The sequence below is a fragment of the Thamnophis sirtalis genome, unplaced genomic scaffold (genome assembly GCF_051295495.1).
Source record: "Thamnophis sirtalis isolate CommonGarterSnake01/CBP01778 unplaced genomic scaffold, rThaSir2_p1.2 scaffold_5, whole genome shotgun sequence".
In the NCBI taxonomy this organism is placed as follows: Eukaryota; Metazoa; Chordata; class Lepidosauria; order Squamata; family Natricidae; genus Thamnophis; species Thamnophis sirtalis.
In genome coordinates, this window is record NW_028261385.1 from 101,584,041 (window position 1) to 101,604,541 (window position 20,501).

Sequence of the window (20,501 nt, forward strand, 5' to 3'; positions counted from 1 at the left end):
GTGTTAATGAGATGGCACTTCTGAAAAAGGCAGCAGCACAATTCCCTGCACCTCCCTTCCATATTAGGATGTCTGGATTATTATTTTTTTAAACCCTCAAAAAAGGGCGTTCTTAGTGTACGTATTTTGCTTCTTAATTTTCAATTCTTTGCTGACCCAACACATAGAGTTTTTTAGTGATGGGATCTCAACATGAACTGATGGCAGTAAATAAGGTGCAGTTGCCTATCCTTGGGGAACAATCCTGGGCAAGATGGATTGTTTAAACTTTCTATAAGAGAGCGACTTTGTATGTCTGTATGACAGCACTCAAATCATTGATTGTTGGAATGGGGACTCCAGCATTATACAGGAGCCCTCAAATTATAGAATACAAATGCCTATAAATGTTAGTTTAAAGGCATGTTTATATAAGGGAAAGTTGCTTCTGGAAGAAGGTGTTGGGATGGACTGAGGTTGGTCTTTCCACTTATATTTACCTACTACAAATTCATATTTTCCTTCCCTATCAACAATGTTTCCTGGATGGATTTAAATGCATACATAAATACATATATTTTGACTTGTGAGAGGCAATAGGTAGCCAGTTTTGTTTGAGCTAGAAAGCTAAGCAGAGTCAATTTCAAAGGTAGACCAGGAGTTTTGTTGTGGGAGCAAAAATGATATTTTCAGAATTTGTAGATGTAGTGTGATTACAGTGCAGTGCAGTGTAAGTATGTTCTTTTGTAATCCACTGAGATCAATGGAGCCAGTAGCTATGCACAGGGCAGCAGCATTGAGCAATAGCTGGAAAGAATAAAAATTCATCGGATGTATACAAAGAAATTGATTGCAATGTAATCAAATATATACTACCAACATTACATTGTTACAAGCAACTGAACTGGATTTAGCTTTAAGTTTTTGATACAGTAGGCTTTACCCAGATTGGTAAAATTACCTAACTGATCTTGGGTGATCTCAAAAAGGGACGCAGAATCAGAGCTGATTAGTATTTATATTAGGGGCTGCAAGGAAATCCAAAAGCTATAGGTTAGACAGAGAAACTGAGAATACTTCCTAGAAAGTTGTGACTGGAAATCTCTTATCATTTTTTTGTACAGAAATGAAAAAAAATGAACTTGTGATTTATGGCTTTAATGATTACACAGGATAGATTATAGAAAAAAGAGTATTATGATGTAATTTTAAAAAGAGAGATATATTAAAATATAATTGTACTTATATCTGCTATAAAGAAAAGACCCTTTTTTCTTTCTTTTATATTTTTCTTTAGCTTTCCTTTTTTCGCTTTCTTACACTTTTTGCTTTTTTTGCTTTCTTTTTCTTACTTTATATCTATTTATATTTGTTTCTATCATCCATCCATCTATCTGTCTGTCTGTCCTCTGTCCATCCATTCATCGCCTATGTAAACAACATTGACATGAAGTCATTGGGAATTGAGCTTAAATTTGTCATTTTGAAGCTTTATTTTACTTCAAACATACTTTGTGAGTGATTTGAGTGGGTCTATAATGCATCGAAAGCTCATGGATAAGTATGCCCTAGGCCAGGTACTATTTTTTTTTACTTTTTAAATTTGTGTCTACTCTCCAAAAATCAATTTTCTTCCATCTAAACAATTTGACAATATCATGCTCTACACATTTGAATGTAATATATAGCTTGAACCCACATCCAACAGTCTGTTTGCTGATGTAGACTAGGTGACAAAGGTCCAGTGATGTCAACATCACTTTAAACCAGTGGTTCTCAACCTGTGGGTCGGGACCCCTTTGGGGGTCGAATGACCCTTTCACAGGGGTCGCCTAAGACCATCGGAAAACATATATTTTTGAAAAATATGGAAAACATAAAATAATTTTATGGGGGTCACCACAACACGAGGAACTGTATTAAAGGGTTGCGGCATTAGGAAGGTTGAAACCCACTGCTTTAAACCCTTTACCTCCTTGCCCAAGGATTCCCTAATATAGGGCTATCAAACTCCTGGGCCACGAGCCGGATGCATCATGTGCTGACCACGCTCATACCACCCATTTTAGCAAAGGGGGGAAAGTCCCGATACATCTTGTGATGCCATCATGATGATGCGAGTTTGACACCCCTGCCCTTTAATACATCAACTCCCTTATCTGGGCATATTTCCCACCCTTTGTATCTCTAAGATTACCTCCTGGAACTTCGTATTTGTGATTCTCATTGGCATACCCATCAGGAGGCCAAACCTTACCCTCCAAGGAGTAACTCAAACACCAGTGGTACATGAGGGCAATTTACCGAGGTGCATCGGAGAACTGTAAACTGGAGAGTGCCTTGCGATTCCCTGTTAAGACAATATAATAAAATAAAACAACAGAAGTGTGAATACACTGGATGGGGAACAAGGAGAACACCCCAACCCTTTCCTGCTAAATGGCTTTATTTGAAGACTTCGCCATGAATGCCAATATGAGCTGTATCTTTATTGTAAGATTATATTAACATATTTTTTGCAAGACTAAAAAGTATTTCTCCTCTCCTTTCCTTTTGCTCTCCAGAAAACCAGGCAGGTTCTCTTCTGAAAAATTTCCCATGTCCTCCTTCCTTTGGTGGGCTGAAACACCTTTAGCAGGCTGTCTGCAGCTCTCCCTTCTGTCTCTTGATGTTATTGCCACATACTCGTAATGATGAACCTATGGCAGGCGTGCCACAGGTGGCACGGGGAGTCATTTCTTAGGGGACACAAGGCGTTGCCCTGTCAGCTCCAGTGCACATGTGTGTGTTGGCAAGTTGATTTCGGCCTTCATTCTCTGCTATTTTTAGCCCTCCGGAGGTTTTCCTGAAGCCTCCGGAGGGCGAAAAACAACAGCGCGTTGGGCCATTTTTCATCCTCTGAAAGCTTCAGGAGGCTTCATCGTACCATTACCTGCCAGAAGCGAGGAAAGCACCGGGGGTGGGGGAGGACGTACAGGTCCATTGTACCATTACCTGTCAGAAGCGAGGAAAGCACGGGGGGGGGGATGTCGCGCATGCATGCATGGGGGGGGGGAGGATGCATAGAATTATGGGTGTGAGCACACACGAGCATGACCCCCCTGTTCTCCCCCGCTTTTGGCACACAATGGCAAAAAGATTAGCCATCACTGCCCTCAACTTACACTATTTCATGTAGTGACCGTTCAAAGTTACAGCAGCACTGAAGAAAGTGACTTACAACCATTTTTCAGAGTTACGAACTTTGAAACATCCCCATGATCACGGGACCAGACTTCAGATACTTGGCAACTGGTTCCTACTTACGATGGTCACTGTGTCCCATGGTCATTTGATAACCTTTTGCGACCTTCTGACAAGCAAAGTTAATGGGGAAGCCAGATTCACTTAACAAGCGGAATACTAACTAATCAACTGCAGTGATTCACTTAACAACTGTGGCAAGAAAGGTTGTAAAGTGGGGCAAAACTCATTTAACGAATGTCTCATGTAACAACAGAAATTTTGGGCTCAATTACGGTCCTACGTTGAGGACTACCTGTACCAAAATATCCCAAATGCTTTTGAGTATGGCATAATACCATAACAGCTTCAAAATAGGATATGGTTTTCTGAAGAGCTCAGCTGAGGAGAGGAGAAAAAGAGAAGCTCTCACAAGCTAACATGGCGTGAAAGTCAGCTACTGGAGTGATGTTTAGCCATACCCCTTTGCCCTGAAGCAGCAGACTCCCATACTGCACCTTAAAAGAGCAGCTGCTTGTTCACCAGTAAGGTCTTCTGTTGCGTCGTCGTTTATTGCAAGGATGCGATCCCCTGGCAGAAGCTTCCCATCAGCAGTGCTGCCTGCAAAACATCAGCCTTGTCAGGGAGGTACTTGGTATTTTCTGTTTACAACATCACCCCAAAACAAGCAAACAAACAAATGTGTGCTCGTATGCATGCGTATGTAAAGAAGCCATGTAAGATGACCTGGCATTGCTTGCCTACAATTTGAAAATTTGAATCCAAATTATTGAAAGGTTCTTAATGTGCACCATTCAGCAAACCCACACTGCCCTTTCTAGCAGAAGTAATGGCAGGAAGGACAGTATCCTTCTTAACATAACCTGCCACTACATTCTGTTGTTCCAAAGGCTGTTTTGTTGTCCACTCCTGACTGACGCGAGGCATTTGAGGGTTGGCAACACTGGCATCTGCTTAGATTGACATCCCAGCAAGATCTGACTACCAGTTTCCCTCTGGCAAGCCGAAAGGAACAGATGAGAAAGCATTGTGCCCGATCCCTATTCTTTCAAAAATCCCAGAGCCTGGACTCAGCCAGTTTTCTCTATCTGACTATGTATATTTAGCTTGGGATCAAGACAATGTCAGAGATCAGCATGTTTTTAAGACATCTTTCTTTTTAAAACCACAGCTTTGTATTTCTCCAGACAATTTTCAACATCAGGAAAATGCGAGAAGGGAAACCTGTTTTCTACCTGCAGCAACTGATGTGATCAAAAGGCGAAAATTACGAGAAACTTCAATGCCATAATGTCCATGCAGCACGTCTTTTTGAACATCCACTGTGAGTTTGACATGACTTGGAGGTTGCCTACTGCCATCGGATGATCTATCACTCACTGATGCTCTCCCTCTGCAAATTTAGGGTAGAAAAAAGCCAGTTTAAAAAGAAGATATCCAGTTCTTCCCATTTCCTGAAACCTCAGCATTTGCTTTTGAGATATTTTTACAACAGTGTATACCTACTGAGGGAAACACACAGTAACAGTCTGATAAATATTTTAAATAGTACTGGGCAGATCGAGACAAGATACCCATAAAGCTCAAAAGTAATACTGATGCTCAATCTTTGTTCCATAAGACATATACACAGAGAGATCTTGACTAAAATATGTGTTGGCCTCAGTTAATCCTTTTCTTATTGTCATTTCTGTTTTTCCATTACTCTGTTGTTATTCTGTTTTCTTTTTCTCTGTTCTGAATGTTATATTATATATTACTGCATCCCATTTCTATTTCATTGTTTTCATGTTTCTGCAAATTGTAAGGCAGCAAGAATGGCTAGGTGAATTGGGCAGCCCTATGAATCTAATGAATAAATAAATGTTAGCATGCACATTTAAGCGTGAAGGCCAGTTTAGCCGGATATCCATATATTCAGCAAAGAGGCTGCACATGGACAGCTTTTTCTGCATAAGGTCACTTGATGTGAGTGGAATAGTTACACAATGGAGTTCCTAACCAAGTGGAAAATCCATGTGGACATGAAGTGAACATGAAAAGGCCTGATGTTATGTTACCAGTGCTGAAAAGTTGACTTGCTTTGAAGATAACAATTCTACAGTTTGGAACAACTCTGTAAAAATTTGAGCTTCATCTGTCTCCATCAAAAAGGAATTACAGTAAATGCTATACAGAAATAAATCAAGTTTAAGATAGCATTTACAGGGATAGATAGTGTCTCGTAAATTCCAATTAGTGGGCGTGCATCCCAGTGGTGGGTTTCCATTTTTTTCCCTATTGGTTCGCTCATGCATGTGCATGATGCTTCTGTAGGTCCAGGTGCGTGGGCGGAGCCTTGCGCCGCCACCATTACCGGTTCGCCCGATCCAGGCTGAACCGGGAGCAACCCACCTCTGGTGCATCCCCTAGACCAGGATAGAAACATTGCTGCCTTCACGGTATCTATCACAGAAAAGTCACAAGATTTCCAAAGTCACACAAAAAAAGCAAAGTCCATATTGGCCATCAGAAAATTGACAACATTATAAATATTAAGGCATAATTAAGGTATTTATTTTTTCACAGATTTGTTCTGCAGTGCAACAAAGAGGGACATATTTGTCAATGATTTTCAATGATACACTCAATGGTACTTTCTGAGTGCCAAGATGTTCAAAGTTTAGAATGACATTTGTGTATTTTGTGTTTCAGCAAGCATGATGAAGTGATATCTCTAATCTTGAGAAAGTTGGTCTCGGGTTCCTTGGAAATTACTGAGGATTTTTCATTAAAAAAAAAGATGAATAATGCTGCATCAGTTTCCCTCTAGCACAGCTTGCCTACTGATTACAGCAACCTAAAGCCATTCCCTGCAATGCACATCTGGCAAAAAAAATCATTACAGGAGGTTCATTCCAAATCACAGGATGATAATCTGTTCTCACATGTAGCCAGAGGTGGTAAGCCTAAATCCAAGCTTTTTTTTTCTGTGCTAAACTTTTGTTCCACATTAAATAGACTAAAAAAATGGGTGAGATGTGAGAAAAAGTGTTCTAGCCTATTTTGGGCTACAGGAGTGCCCAAAGTCAAGATGCAACAAAGTCCCGTTCCTTTTAATGTGTGTTGTCATGCGTGAGTAAGTTGTGAAATGTGTGATATATGATATATGTCTGAGTTATTCTGCAGAGAGAATATCATCCTGCTACCTAACTTTCCCACCCTTGCTGAACAGTATGACCCTGAGACCACTTTCAAGTCATGGTGGAGAGCTGACAGATATTAACAAAAGCCACCAGAGTGGCAATAGGGTTGTTTTGTTTTTCCAAAACCCAACTTTGCAACCTCCAACATCTGGAGAAGCTAAGAAAGAAAAGAATGATACCCAGAGACTCATGACTACATTCTGAATAGAAATTTGGTCTGAGAAGCAAATCTTGATGGGAGAATCTGGCAATTTTCACACTACCTTCAAATAGACCTTTGTAAAAAAAAAAAAAGAGAGGAAAAAAAAACCCAACAGCCAGAATAAGCTACCAGTGGCCTTTCAAGCTTTTTCTTTTCTTTTTTTTTTTTTTTGCAGCTCCTTGCCTTCTTTCCTCCCAAGATTGCCCTCTGTGATAATAGTGAAGTTTCCCACCAACATTCAGTGGGAAGTCAAATCAAAGAGGTATGTTAAGCCTCCACAAGTTCTGGACAGGCTAAGCTTTAAAAAAAAGTGGGAAATGCGGTTCAATTTCCACCTTGTCTACTCTGGTGATGCAATTACTTCATTGCCCTGCTCTTGTTGGTTCTTGGTGCCAGAAAATATTTTTTAAAAAAAACAAAAAACCAAGGTTGCGGCAAAATGGGGGTCAGGAACTTTTGCTCTCTGATGTTAGCTCAAGCATTGCCTAATAAATCTACCATAATAGTTGGCTAGCAAGGGTGCCAATCATCCTAACTTTAAATTTCCTCCTCCCCTCCAGCTTAAATTTGTATGTTTTTTCTTTTGCAGGCTGCTGTGAAACAATGCTACAAATAACTTTCATTTCTGCTTTATTTTCCTCTTTTGGCTTTAATTATTTCAATACTGGCATCCCACCCTACATTCGTAGCTAGGGCCAAGACTTTGATCTGAAACTAAAAATGAATGCCAAAATGTCATATGTTTTCTCTGCACTTGGGATGGCACCGAGAGCATATTGATATGCTACAACAGTTGCATTCTTAGACTTTTGCAGTCTTTGGACCTTCAGGAGTAATCATGGCCAGAGTACATAGAATAGTCCAAAAGTTTGCTATAGTATTTTACTTGACCTAAGAGAGAGGAGAAGGATCAACCTAAGCCACATAAGCCTTCCTCACTGCAAACAGCTGAGCTTTGGGTGACAAGATCAAACTTAACCAAAACTAAGAAGCTACCGAGCAGCATCTCACACATAATGAAAACACTCTACTGTTCCATCTAATGATATTACATTAAAATAGATACCTGGCTGAATTATCTCGTGATCGACGCAGCCATTTTGCTACCATCTGCTCTATCCTGCGTGCTTTGTGTGTTTCTAGATCTTCCATTTACCTATGGCAGAAAAAAAACACATTTTATGTATTTATTTACTACATTTATTGAGCTATTCAAACAACTCCCAGCAAATATTCTCCTCCTCCTTCTCCTAGGAGCCCTCCAATTTATATGGCTGGATTAGAGTCTCTTCAAATACTCATGTTTAAATTATTTAGAAAAGCATACCCAAAATGCTATTAAGAAACATATAATAATTTATTAGACATAACAGTGTAATAAAAGAGTCATATAGAAAAAAGTCCTCTGGAATTAACATTCTCGGATAACTTTGCAGACTAAATATGTATGTTTTTCTTATATATATATGAAATTTCTATTAATTTATTTAATTTTTCTATTAATTTCATCAATGTGTCTTTTCCTAAACACAAATCAGATCTCTTACACTGTATGAATCTTTGTAATTAGTTTAGATAATGCAGATAAGAAGTTTCAAAATATATTTAAAGTGTTTAAAATATGGGTATTAGAGAAGAACTGGGGCAGAGGAAGGGGTACAAATCTTTTTCTAAGAAATATCTCAGCTTAAAGAACTATTATATCTACAAAATATGGGAACTGAACAGCAGTCTTCACATCAACCTCCCCATATCTGGTATCATCCAGATATGTTGAACTTCAACTTTCATAAATTTTCAGCTAGCATGATATCTGCACAAAAACAATTGAAAAGTCACTATCACACAAGGAAGACCCTTCATTGGAGAAAATGAGTGGATTTACAAGGAACATGGAAGCCACCTGAAATTGGTTCTGGCTCAGTGGTGGGATTCAGCCGGTTCGCACCTATTTGGGAGAACCGGTTGTTAACTTTTGAAGCAGCTGGGAGAACCGGTTGTTGGAAGAAATCGCCTTTTGTTTTTTCCCCCCCACTTTACAGGACTAATCCTGTAAAGAAGGCAGGAAGGAAACATTCTGGTGTTTCTAGCCTCATCTTTATTGCCCTCCTTACAGAAACTACCTCTCCAGTTAACCCTCATGACATTGTCACTGCTAAGGCAAAGTGCCCATCGATGTGAGTGACATTGAGTTGGCCATGCCCACCCAGTCAAATGACCACCAAGCCATGCCTACCCAGCTGGTCACTAGGGCAGAGAACTGGTTGTTAAATTATTTGAATCCCACCACTGGTCTGGCTATACAATTTATTAATTCAATCTTACTCATTCAGACTAGCAAAACCTCTTCAGAGTATCAGGTAGAAAATCATCCCAACTTCTAATTTGATCAGGGAACTGAAAACACACAGTATGAGCTTTGCTATTGATTGGTAATTCCCTCAGCAGGAGCTATGCTTCTGAAAAAAGTTTCTGGGATTATTATTCAGTCTTTCTCTCAAGTACACTACTTGCATATTAATATTAATCAGCTAGATATCTTTTGGTTCAGAACACACTTCAGTGTGATTCCATTGCCTGATCTTGAGGACTAGATAGATGGCATTTACTTGTAGTTTTATTAAACCCCTGTACAAATAGGCAGGAACATCCTGGAGTCAAATACTTCCTATTACTCAGATATTCCTTTTAATACAAAACTAATTAATACAAATTGCATTGGATTGCATAATCTTCGTTCTGTTTGTCCCTTCCTTACAGAAATCTTTAAAAGTGAGATAATGCATTTATAGAGAGCCTGTTTGACTTTGACTTAGTGGTTGAGGTGCCGGACTAGCAGTGGAGACCCCTATGTTTTATTTCTTCTCTTAGCCTGTTGTATGACTTTGGGTCAGTTACTCTCTCTCAGCGATATGAAGACGGCAATTGTAAACCACTTCCAAAAATACAGCATTTGTCAAGAAAATGGCAGGGACTTGTCTATTAGTTACTGGGAGTTGAGATTTATTCCCTCATCTCCAATATGTATCACTATATAATAGATGCATCAGTACAGAGATTGCTGATGAGATAGATGGGAATATTCATTGCTTAATTGAGAATTTCAGGTTAAAGACAGTACAAGTCTTTTTAACTCATTATCTTTTCTATGCCATTTTCAGATTCATTTATTTAAGGTTGTTTATTATTACTTAATATATCTACAGAAAGCCAGTTTGGTGTTGTGGGTAAGGAATCAGGATGGAAAGCAGGAGAATGTAAGTTCTAGTACTCCCATGGTCACAAAGCCAGTCGGGTGACCTTCAGTTAGTCATTTCCTCTCAGCCATAGGAAGCAGGCAATGGCAAGACACTTTGGAAAAAAATATTATTATTATATTATTGGGGGAAATGGTCACTATGTCCCATAATGCAATCCTTAGTAGTGAAGCGCAGTACCTTGCAACCATGCAATAAGCCAGAAAACATTAATAATGTCAGGCATAGCAAAGAAACAACGCACACACGCGCACGCACACACACACACACACCTTTAAAAAACCATTTTGGGGTAGTGGTTAAGGCACCAGGATTGAAACTAGGAGACCATGACTTAAACACAAAACAGCCAGGTGAACTTATATATATATATATATAGAAATGCAGCTATTTAATATTAAATTTCTATCTTGTGGGTTGAGAATAAATTTGTACCTAATCAATAATTTCTATATTATATATACTGAAAATGCAAAAGCCACAACTCTTCTACCCATTTCATGTCACATTTTATGGAAAAAGGTAGTCTTCTAAGCACTTTGAAATTCTATCAGTCCCCCAAATTGTAATGAATGCACTAGAAAGAATACCAATCCAGAAGGTTTACCGCAATGAAGACACATTTTCAATAGAGATTAGGCATTTTATGGAGCCAGCCTATGTATTCCACTGAAATAATAAAAAGAACAACTGTTCTAAATCAGTGTTGCATCAGACTGCTAAAAGCTGCTGTCTAGAATCCTTCGACAATAACTCTTCTAAGAATAGTTGGATGTTGTCAAGGAGTCTCAACCCTTGAATTTTAGGCTTCAACCCTCAGATCGGTCATGGCATCACATTTGAAATCAAGCCAGACATACCTGTTCCTTCTCTACCTGGAAGAAGGTGGCCTTCTGGGTTTGACTTATTTGCTACAACTGAGCCCTTTTAAGTTCCCATCAAGTTCATTTATAGCTCTAAGCAAAGTTTTAAAAGTACTAATTGGATATTTGTACAGACGTTTCATGAAAGTTTAGCAAAGAAGAGGAACATGGTGGCAAATGATTGTGGGACAAAATGTTCTCTTTCTTCATAAATATTATATACACTGAATCTTTTTTCAGGAAGAGGTGAATACACTCTTTCTAGGATGCTTTGCAAAAGTGAAAAAATGCAGGGTAAATGCATTTTTCAATCTCTCTGTTTCTGTCTCCCTCTCCCCTCCCCCAATCCAGGGCATAATTGAATGGAAACAACCCAATTGTTGCTTTGGAAACTCTAATTAGAAAAGTTGGCAGAATGGAGGATAGTTTAAAAAGGCTAGTCATGACCTTGCCAAAAAAAAGCTGTCATTAAACAAGTAGAAAAAGACAACAATCACGTCTGATTCACAGAGCTAAGTTCATCAAGATATTATTTTCTAAAATTCCCTTGAAATAAATGGGTGTTTAACCATATTTTCACTCAACAAGTCATCAGGAACCAAGGTGGATACCTGACCCAGACTGTCTCCACTGACATAATAATGGAAATGCCTCTAAGGCAATCTCTATTCACTAGGTGTTCTACAGACTCCTGTAATCCTCCTGCCAGTGCTCCCTGCTTTAGAGCATATTTCTAATGACTGATATTATTTAATAGAAATCCTGGTCTTGGTCCTTGGAACAAGAATAGTAAATGTGATGGAAGGGTCTGTCAATGAAATTTATTGGTATCCATGGGGGTTCTGTTTGAAACTCTGATTTCAATGGAATCATTGAAAAAATAGCAATCCAAATATGATTACTGAAATAAATTAAATTCTGCAATAGAGATCATATATTTATGGAACAGATTAGCTTCTATCCATTTTTGTACAGTCAAATGAATTATACATCTTTTTTTAAAAAAAATTACAATTCAGTTCAGTTATGCATTGCCACTCTGGTGTTTTAACGATTCTGAGCTGATTTTAGTAATTAACTCCAACTTCCCGTTAGAATATTGCTTTATTTCATCAGAGAAATTTATTTGTTTACAGTGACAGTTCATCACACCAATTTAGAAGGGAAGGAGAAACACGATGAAGATCATAAATCATATGAACATAACCATTAGTATGACTATAATTACTGAAACCAAGGATACTGTTGCTGAGCACAGGACGCTCGTGAGATATCCCCGAGGCATTTTATACTGAATGGAAATTCAGGGCATGGAGCGACCATATCAACAGTCTTATTTCGAAGTTTCTCAGTGACTGCAAAAAATCAGACCACGAGGCAATGGAATGGCACTAACCCTTTTTGGTCATTCCTATCCTGATGTAATCCTAACAGATGGGAAAGAAAATCAGATTGAACTTGTCATTTGTGACAATGAAATCGGACTGCCTGTTGGCTGCAGCTGACACACTACACCTGATCCAGTAATATGGGAATCACTCAATATTAGTGGTTAGGGAGAGGACACCTGATCTTCCTGTTTGGACACCATAACGGCAGGCTGCTTGTTTTTGCTGTGATGTTATAACCAATATATTTCTGTGATTTATGGTTTCATGAGGCATCGAACCCACTGTATTCTAACTCGAGTTTTATTTTGTGATAAATTAACCTGCTCTGCCTTTCAACCAAAGAAAATGCTCAAGGCCACTAATAATAATAATATTTTTTCCTATACATACACAAAAACATTGAAACCCACTGAATTTAACAGCTGAGCTAGATTATCTATCAGTGAGAAACAGAAGCAGTGAAGACAGCCTTTGAGTAAGCTAGAGATAAATAATGCACAACACAAAACTTACCCAAGGCTTGGAAAGAATATGTTCAAGACTATTTGGTAGTCTAACAGGCAAAACCTTCAAAACAAAGGTTCAAGCTAAAGAACGTTGAATACAGGCCTAATCCAACTAGAGCTTTCTCCCACAGGATGATTATATTACACCTGTGTTTTGCCTCTAATTCTATTGCTGACACTCTTCCACATACTCTGTCCAAACATTACACAGGTTACTCATGAGATATTTGTCTTCAGAACCATGGAGAAGTTGCTCTTTCATGCACAGATTTATATCTGCCTTTAGGCTTAATGACATTAGGATGGCAGGATTCTGGCAGAAAGATAGGATGGCAGAAAGGTAAAAGAGACGCTTGGGAGTTGAGTATTCTGTCCTCACAACTTTTTCGTGGTATGGTATAGTATACATAATTTATCCATGCCTTCTTCTGGGTTGTTTTTCAACTTCTGCATCTTACTTGGACCTATGGCATTTTTTGATGCTCTCTCAAAGGAAGGAATCTAGAGCTGGTCTTGGGGAGATATGAGTGAGCCATTAAGGAGGGATCTGGAAAACAGATTTTCCAATCCTGAGACAGAAGAAAGTATGAGAAAGAGATTCAAAACAAACCTGCCTTGATTTTGTTCACCGTAAGATGGGACCAAAAAAAACTTGAACAGGATTCAAGATTTTGAGATTTCACCTGACTATAATAAACAGCATTCTTGGAATCTCTGCTGTCCCAATCACTTGACTTGGAAGGACCAAATTTCCTGCTAATTTCCAAGCACTGTCAAGGACAGCTGGATGCTGATAGGCTGGGTAAAATCCCAAAGAAGGAACCAGAGCCGAAGCAGAATCCATTAAATGTATGCTCAGAGTGAAATAATAGTGAATGTCCTTTCCACACTTCTCTAGTGTTGCTGAACAATTCTATTTTGGATAGAGATTAAGAGGCTACTTATCAGCTGTTTTCAAGGAGCATATAATGCCACTCTTTCCAGACTGGTTGCCTTAAAGCTGTGATAAGGAGGCCACACTTCTATTAATGGCATATATGTGAAGGCACCAGCTTTTTCCTGGGAGAAGTCCCAGGAAAGGTTGGCACCAGTGGCACCTTTCAAATCTAGAACAAGGCACGAGAGTTCAGCTTCTACAACATGCAAATGCGGTCGAATAAGTAAGTACAGGATGTTAAGCTCTTGGGAGTATTTATTCCAAGCCTGTCAATCACAGAAGCTGATCTGTACACTCCTATTTCCCTCTGTGTCTGTAGAAAGTGATGAGTAGTGACAGGCAGAAAAAATATCCTGTACTTTATTCTAGTGCTTATTTCAGTTTGATTAATGACAATCTGTGGTGGAATTTCGAGGAGACAATTGGAGTGAAATCCGCATTGCTGCGGAGTGTGATATTCTTATACCTATTTAATTGTAAAGTGGCTTGATATTGTGTATCTCCTATCATTCATCCTACAATATCTCTCCTGGGGTCTGCAACCCTCTGAGCTTTCCTTACTCAGTTAAATTCCAATTAAATCCCAAGAATTTCTTGTTCTTCACTAGAAGTGCAGGAAAGGATCAACCCAATTTCTGTCTGCAAATTGGGGGGAAAGTTTGAATAGGCAATTTGAGCAGGGAGAGAACTCAATTAAAAAAAAAAACCCACTGGAGGAAAATGATGAGGTTGTATCTTAGTTCCAGATTTCAGCATTTTCAGATCAACTTCCAGAAGTCTCAGGAGTTTCAAACTTGGCTGAAGATTTCATTTCCAGGTTTATAGAGTCTACTGCATGATACCTAGACAAGAGGGGGGGGGGCAGAATGAGGGGAGAGGGAAAGCAGGCTTTTCTTTGGGACAGAATGGCAAGCTAGGAAGGCTTCCTGTCTCCATCTTGAAATTAAAGTCCTTCTCGCTGCATATTTATTAGGCAGGTAAAGCCAATCTTTCCATGCAATCTGTTTGAACTTTAGGGTGGTATGGAAAACAACTCAAACACACAACAAGCACTTATTATGTGCTCTTTTCTCCCTTCTCTTTGACAATGCATGAATCTCCATCCCTATGATGCTTTGCTCCTTTTTTTTTTTTTTTTAGCCATCTGGCAGATGGTACAGGATAATAAAAAACAAGGACAAACAGGATGAAAAACAGCTTCTATCCCAGGGCTGTAACTACAGTATATTGAATTCAACTGTATAGTGCAATACTAATGCAATATCGGGTTTCAATTCAATTGTATAGAATGTGAAGGATGTGTGTTTGTGGTTTATTTTTATAGTTATAATATAAACTGAAGATGGCGTTTAATTTTGCTGTATGAGGTGCAATGACAATAAAGTAACTTTTCTCTTTTTTGTTATTAATAAAAATGCAACAAAAGGCAAATAACCACATGTACTCACCATATGAATGCCCTTCAAAAAAAGCAGCTGAAGAACGTTTTTGAAAGAAGTAAGAGAGAAAGGGGTGGAAGTGAAAGACTACGTAACAACGTCTGTCTTAGAAGAGAAGGTAATACTTGTATGACCTTATCGCCATTAAATATGACAGCTGACTGTTTTCTAGGCTTTCTTCAGGTTTTTGATTGGACATTTCACAATCTCAAAACAGCAGGCTTGTCTAGCCAGTGTTATGACAGGGAATTCCTGGAGGCACAGGGCAAGGGGGTTGGATTAGATGATCTTCAAGAGCCCTTTCCAGCCCACTCCTTATGTTTGATGATATCGTATAGAATACAAGGACACATTTCTCACACTATAAATTTTCTAACTGCCCGGTCTGGCTTCCCTTTGTATTATGGGAGTCAGGTTGGTACATTTCTAAACAAAAACAAAAACAATGCCTGGAGTGTTTGTATGTCTTCCACTTTGGTTATATTTCTATGGAATGAATATCTGATTTTTATTTGTGTATTTATTTATATTTAGGCAATGCGGGGGCTCAGTGGCTAAGATGCTGAGCTTGTCGATCAAAAAGGTCGGCAGTTCGGCGGTTTGAATCTCTAGCGCCGCATAACGGGGTGAGCTCCCGTTACTTGCCCCAGCTTCTGCTAAGCTAGCAGTTCAAAAGCATGTAAAAATGCAAGTAGAAAAATAGGAACCACCTTTGGTGGGAAAGTAACAGTGTGCAGTGTGCCTTCAATGTTTAGTGATGCTGGCCACGTGACCAAGGAGATGTCTTCGGTCAGCGCTGGCTGTTCGGCTTTGAAATGGAGATGAGCACTGCTCATATATAATACAAGGTAAAATACGAAGTGGCTGCAGAAGATACTCTACTGTACTAAACAATATGGGTTTAGTCTCCTGATTGAATCTGAATTTCTGAATTGAATTGAGTTGTCAATTTCAGGTCAGATTGATCACCTCTGAATTATGACATTTTACCTATGCACTTTTTTCTGCAAATCTAATTTGCAACAGCAGCAACAAAGTTGGTCATGGGCTGAGTTTTGCAACAAACTATTGGAAATAAATGTACGATCACACTGAGTGAATCTGGGAGCAAGATGCTGTTGCATAATTTCTCATTGTCTGTTAGGTGCCCTTTCGCTCCTGTTTAACTGGGAGGTCTAAAAAACAAGCATCTATTACAAAAAGGTTATAAGGCTGTTACGTGCTTTCCTTGCTATGATTCTTTAACTAGTTAGCTATTAATTTCTCACATTGAACCACTAGCAAGTTGCATGGACAATCAAAGAATTCCACTAAGTGATGGATGGGAATGTTATGATTTCTTCCAGCACAATGTGTAATGTGCTGGAAGAGTTCTTAATGTGCAACGGCTGAAAAAAACACAGGGTTTTTGATTTGGGGATTGTTTTAAAGCAAAGAGAAGAAAGCAAAAGTGACAGCGATGTTGAGCTGGATAGAATGGCTTGGAGAGTTCAAAAATCTTCATGTGAATTTTGGTGTTTTCAATCACACTGGTGGAGCCAAATGATCATTACACTTCCTACTCTTCCTCCCTTTTTTTCTTTACTTCTTTTTAAAAATAAAATAACTTAAGGCAGAAAACATACATAATACTCCCTCTGACTCCTATTTTCCCCACAACAATACTGACAGGTTGAGCCCAATGTTGGGCTGAAACAGAATGACTGGCCCAAGATCACCCAGTTGGATTTCATGTCTAAAACTCATAGTCTCTTGGCTTTTAGACCTACAACCACTTCATCAAACTGGCTCCTTCCCTTCCCCTCTTCTTCATTCTGATGATCCATCTTAACAGCTACATGACAGGCAAGAATAGCACTATTTTTTTTCCTATTGTGCACAGTCATATCATCTGAACTAGGTACAAAATTAACAAATGGAATGATCAAAATAAAGATAAATTCATCTTTGCCTAATCTCATCAATCAACTCTATTTGGGAGAAATGAGGTAAGAGATAATATTCCAACGTAAAAAAAATGTCCATATTCTGGTAAAAAGAGAAAATCGCTTCATTCCTTTGAGATGTTTCTGAAGCCAAAGCTAGATTACAGTACACAATCCTAGCAAACTGCTGAATCAAGTGCATTCTCCTGCGGTGAGAGCTCAGCATTTCAGAGAATATTGATCATTCTATCATAATCTTTCCAAAGCTCTTGTGGTTAAAAGATAGGATAGCTTATGCTTGTTTGTTTTTCTCCCCCAGGATGAAGCCACTTAAAATCAGAGAAGCACAATGCTGCTGCAAGAACAGCCATTCGTAAACTTTTTCCTCAAACAGGAAGTTTGAATGTCCCAGGTCAACTAGAACAATGAGGTCCAGACTACTTGACAGTATATAAATCTCTATACACCTGGAGGAGGCAGGTATAAAAAGAAAGGGAGAAGAACAACAGCCAAACATTGACCTTCCCAAGAAGAGTTATACAAAAACAAATGCAAGTAATGAAGGAAGAGTTACTGGATCTAGAGTGCATGACACGGCACAAGTACTATAAAGGTAAAGGTTCCCCTTGCACATATGTGCTAGTTGTTCCCAACTCTAGGGGGCAGTCCTTATCCCCGTTTGAAAGCCGAAGAGCCAGCGCTGTCCGAAGACGTCTCCGTGGTCATGTGGCTGGCATCACTAAATGCCAAAGGTGCACGGAATACTATTACCTTCCAACCAATGATGGTTCCTATTTTTCTACTTGCATTTTTACATGCTTTTGAACTGCTAGGTTGGCAGAAGCTGGGATAAGTAACGGGAGCTCACTCCGTTATGTGGTGCTAGGGATTTGAACCACCGAACTGCCGACCTTTCTGATCGACAAGCTCAGTGTCTTAGCCACTGAGCCATCGCATCAAGTACTATATTACAGCGTTATGTGCCGTTCTGCTGCTTTTTGGCGGTTGTCCAGAATTTTGTAGCCCAGTTTGGCACCTCCTCATGAGATTTAGGTGGTGGTGGAGAGGAATAAAACAAACTACTCTTTGCCACCCTGAAAGATGGTTTCCTAGACTTTGTGGACAGAAGCAAGTAAACAATGCTGCGCAAATTGTATGCTTAATCATATAGGTCTGCTCCCAGCATGCCTACCTAATTGGTTTTTAGTGGGTCTGAAACCTGTGTAAATAAGCATATCCAATAAATCTTAGTAATCTCCAAAGACACGGTGAGAATTGTGGAAAAATCAAGTTTGCAATTAAAACTGGAGGAGGAAAAAAAAAGAGAAGGAAAAATATATTGATTCCAACAATTTGCCAGAACTTACGTGTTCGTTCTTAATGTCAGCTTTAATCCAACCAAACCACTCATATGTTTTGCATTTTAGGAACTCCCAGTTCAGTTTATAGTTCTGGGCATCACCTGTTGCTGAACAGAGGAGACATCAGCCCATTTGCCTTTTAACCTGTGGCGAAAGATAAGCACAGAGTGAGGATTCAGGCAGGATTTTCCAGTAGTGCATAGTCTGAGGATGATTCCTTCCATTCATGCTTTATGGATTTAGCTGTTTTTGTAAGGCAGGACAAGAAAAACTATGACAACATAATAAATACCTTCCCATGTAAGCTTCCTGTTTCTAAGTGGCTATTAGCACCTCTAGTCTAGAAGCACATCTGGAAGTTCATAAGCAGGACATGAGATAGATCTTTCCATCTCTTTCCATATTTGGTATCTGGAAGTCTATCCACTCTGGACCTCAAGACACCATGTACCAATGACGGTGGTCAGTAGTCAGGTGCAAGCAACCAGATCCAAGCTAACTACTTCATTATATTCTACCGGTTATATAGGAATCCTCCAGACTGCTTGCCTTCTCTTGGGAACAGATATGGTCCGGGGGGGGGGGGGCGCTGTCAGTCCTGTATCTCTTGCAGTTGCACAATTCAAGGCTAATCCTTCACTTGTGTCTTCCTCCATGCCCTGGTGGGCATTTCCCAACAGTAGTCAATGAATGTGTCTGTTAATTTCTTCAAAGCCAGTTTAATGATCATCACTCTTGAGGCAGAAAGCAAATTCCTTTAGCTAAGAATGGTGTCCTGCTGATAAGATTCTTCTACTTGGTACCACTACAAGCATAAATGATGAATCCCTAACACCCTTTCTTTTATTCCACTTATTCTCCCAGTTGTTTTCTACCTCCTATGTCTTTTATTCTCTATATTGTAGGGAATTGTTTATATCACGCAACCCGAAGTTATAATGCAGTAGGAGAATCAGATATATAGGGCTTATTAGAGAACTTTATAACCAGCTATGATCCAAAACTCAGAGAGTAGAACTTAATGGGTTGTTAGAAGGTCTAATCAGTCATTGCTTAATGTCAGGCCTAATGTCTAAATCCATAAAAGTTTGGCTGAAAACCACACTCTCCCTTCCTAATTCACAGTTTAAGAAAATATGAATAACGACAATTATTTTTGCATGGAAAGCTATATTTTAACTCCAAATAAATGGCAGTTGTTTTAACAGGCAGAAGATTACAACACTTGTTTTCTACAGCTGAGTCTCAATAGCATTGGAACCACATTTCATGATCATCTTGCTTGTTTCATGAACTGGAAGACCTTTGATGATTTCAACCCCTACTATAATTCCCACCAATAGCTCTGAAGTCCAAAACCAACACCAAGCTATTCCAATCACTACTCTTGTCGAAAAAACAAATCCAGGAAACTTTCCTTTGTCTGCACTAACAGAATATAAATTTTGGTATGGCACACATCAGTTACCTACCAAAGCTACTGATTTTTACTGGAAAGATTGCATTTAACTGCTTCAAAATACTTCCAGGGAATAGATTTATGGATATCACAGGTTTTATCACAGATATCCTAGGTTGTAGACAGAGAAGTGATGTATTTATTTATCTGCAAAGGTTTACATAGCATTCAGTCCAGAAGGCTATGGATGGTTCACAAGGCAAAATATGCAATTCAATACCAGCAGAATAAAAAGATAGCAGCTACAGATCAACCATGAACCAGACAACTAAAAATCAATCTCCAAATATTCAGAGAAATGAGACTGTTTAATGACTCAAATGAAAGCCAATAAGGCTGATGCACCTCAAGAGATAAATTGGTTTACAACATCTTGCCAATGAGAAGACTTGCCTTTAGGTCCATGCCCCTTTGATCTCTTGTGGTGGCAGTCCTAAGCAACCTCATTTCTTCTGTTGCCCTGCAACTCAGATATTTAGAGATTTGTAAGTAATAATCAGCACTGGGCCTGGAAACTCACTAATGGCCAACAAATTAACCAGATAATAGGTGTTACATAACACTGGCAACTCTCATTTCCAAACATCCTGGATGCTTCACCTTGCACAAGCTGATCTTTACAGATTATCTTCAAAGACAGAGTATAAATGATGATCATGATGGCTTCATGGTCCAGATAGGGCTTCAACTACTACCAGAGAAATAAGCGTAAAGGTCCCTTTGGCCTTGGCTTTCCTCCATTGTTCTACCTAGA

At 39.1% G+C, this 20,501-nt stretch overlaps 1 protein-coding gene across 2 annotated transcripts in view; it reads right to left on the minus strand.

Moving 5' to 3' along the window:
• Positions 1-20,501, minus strand: part of FRMPD1 (FERM and PDZ domain containing 1) — a 67,955-nt gene that overhangs the window by 24,003 nt on the left and 23,451 nt on the right. Inside the window, exons 2-6 of one of the 2 annotated variants that reach the window (XM_087716315.1) lie at positions 18,295-18,432; positions 7,676-7,765; positions 4,458-4,615; positions 3,720-3,822; positions 2,284-2,329 (exon numbers count right to left, since the gene is read on the minus strand). In XM_087716315.1, coding sequence (XP_087572441.1) covers positions 2,284-2,329; positions 3,720-3,822; positions 4,458-4,615; positions 7,676-7,761 — 393 coding nt within the window. In that variant the 5' untranslated portion in view covers positions 7,762-7,765; positions 18,295-18,432. Of the gene's footprint in view, positions 1-2,176; positions 2,212-2,283; positions 2,330-3,719; positions 3,823-4,457; positions 4,616-7,675; positions 7,766-18,294; positions 18,433-20,501 lie in introns of those variants that run through there. The other variant, XM_087716316.1, reaches the window with a different exon arrangement.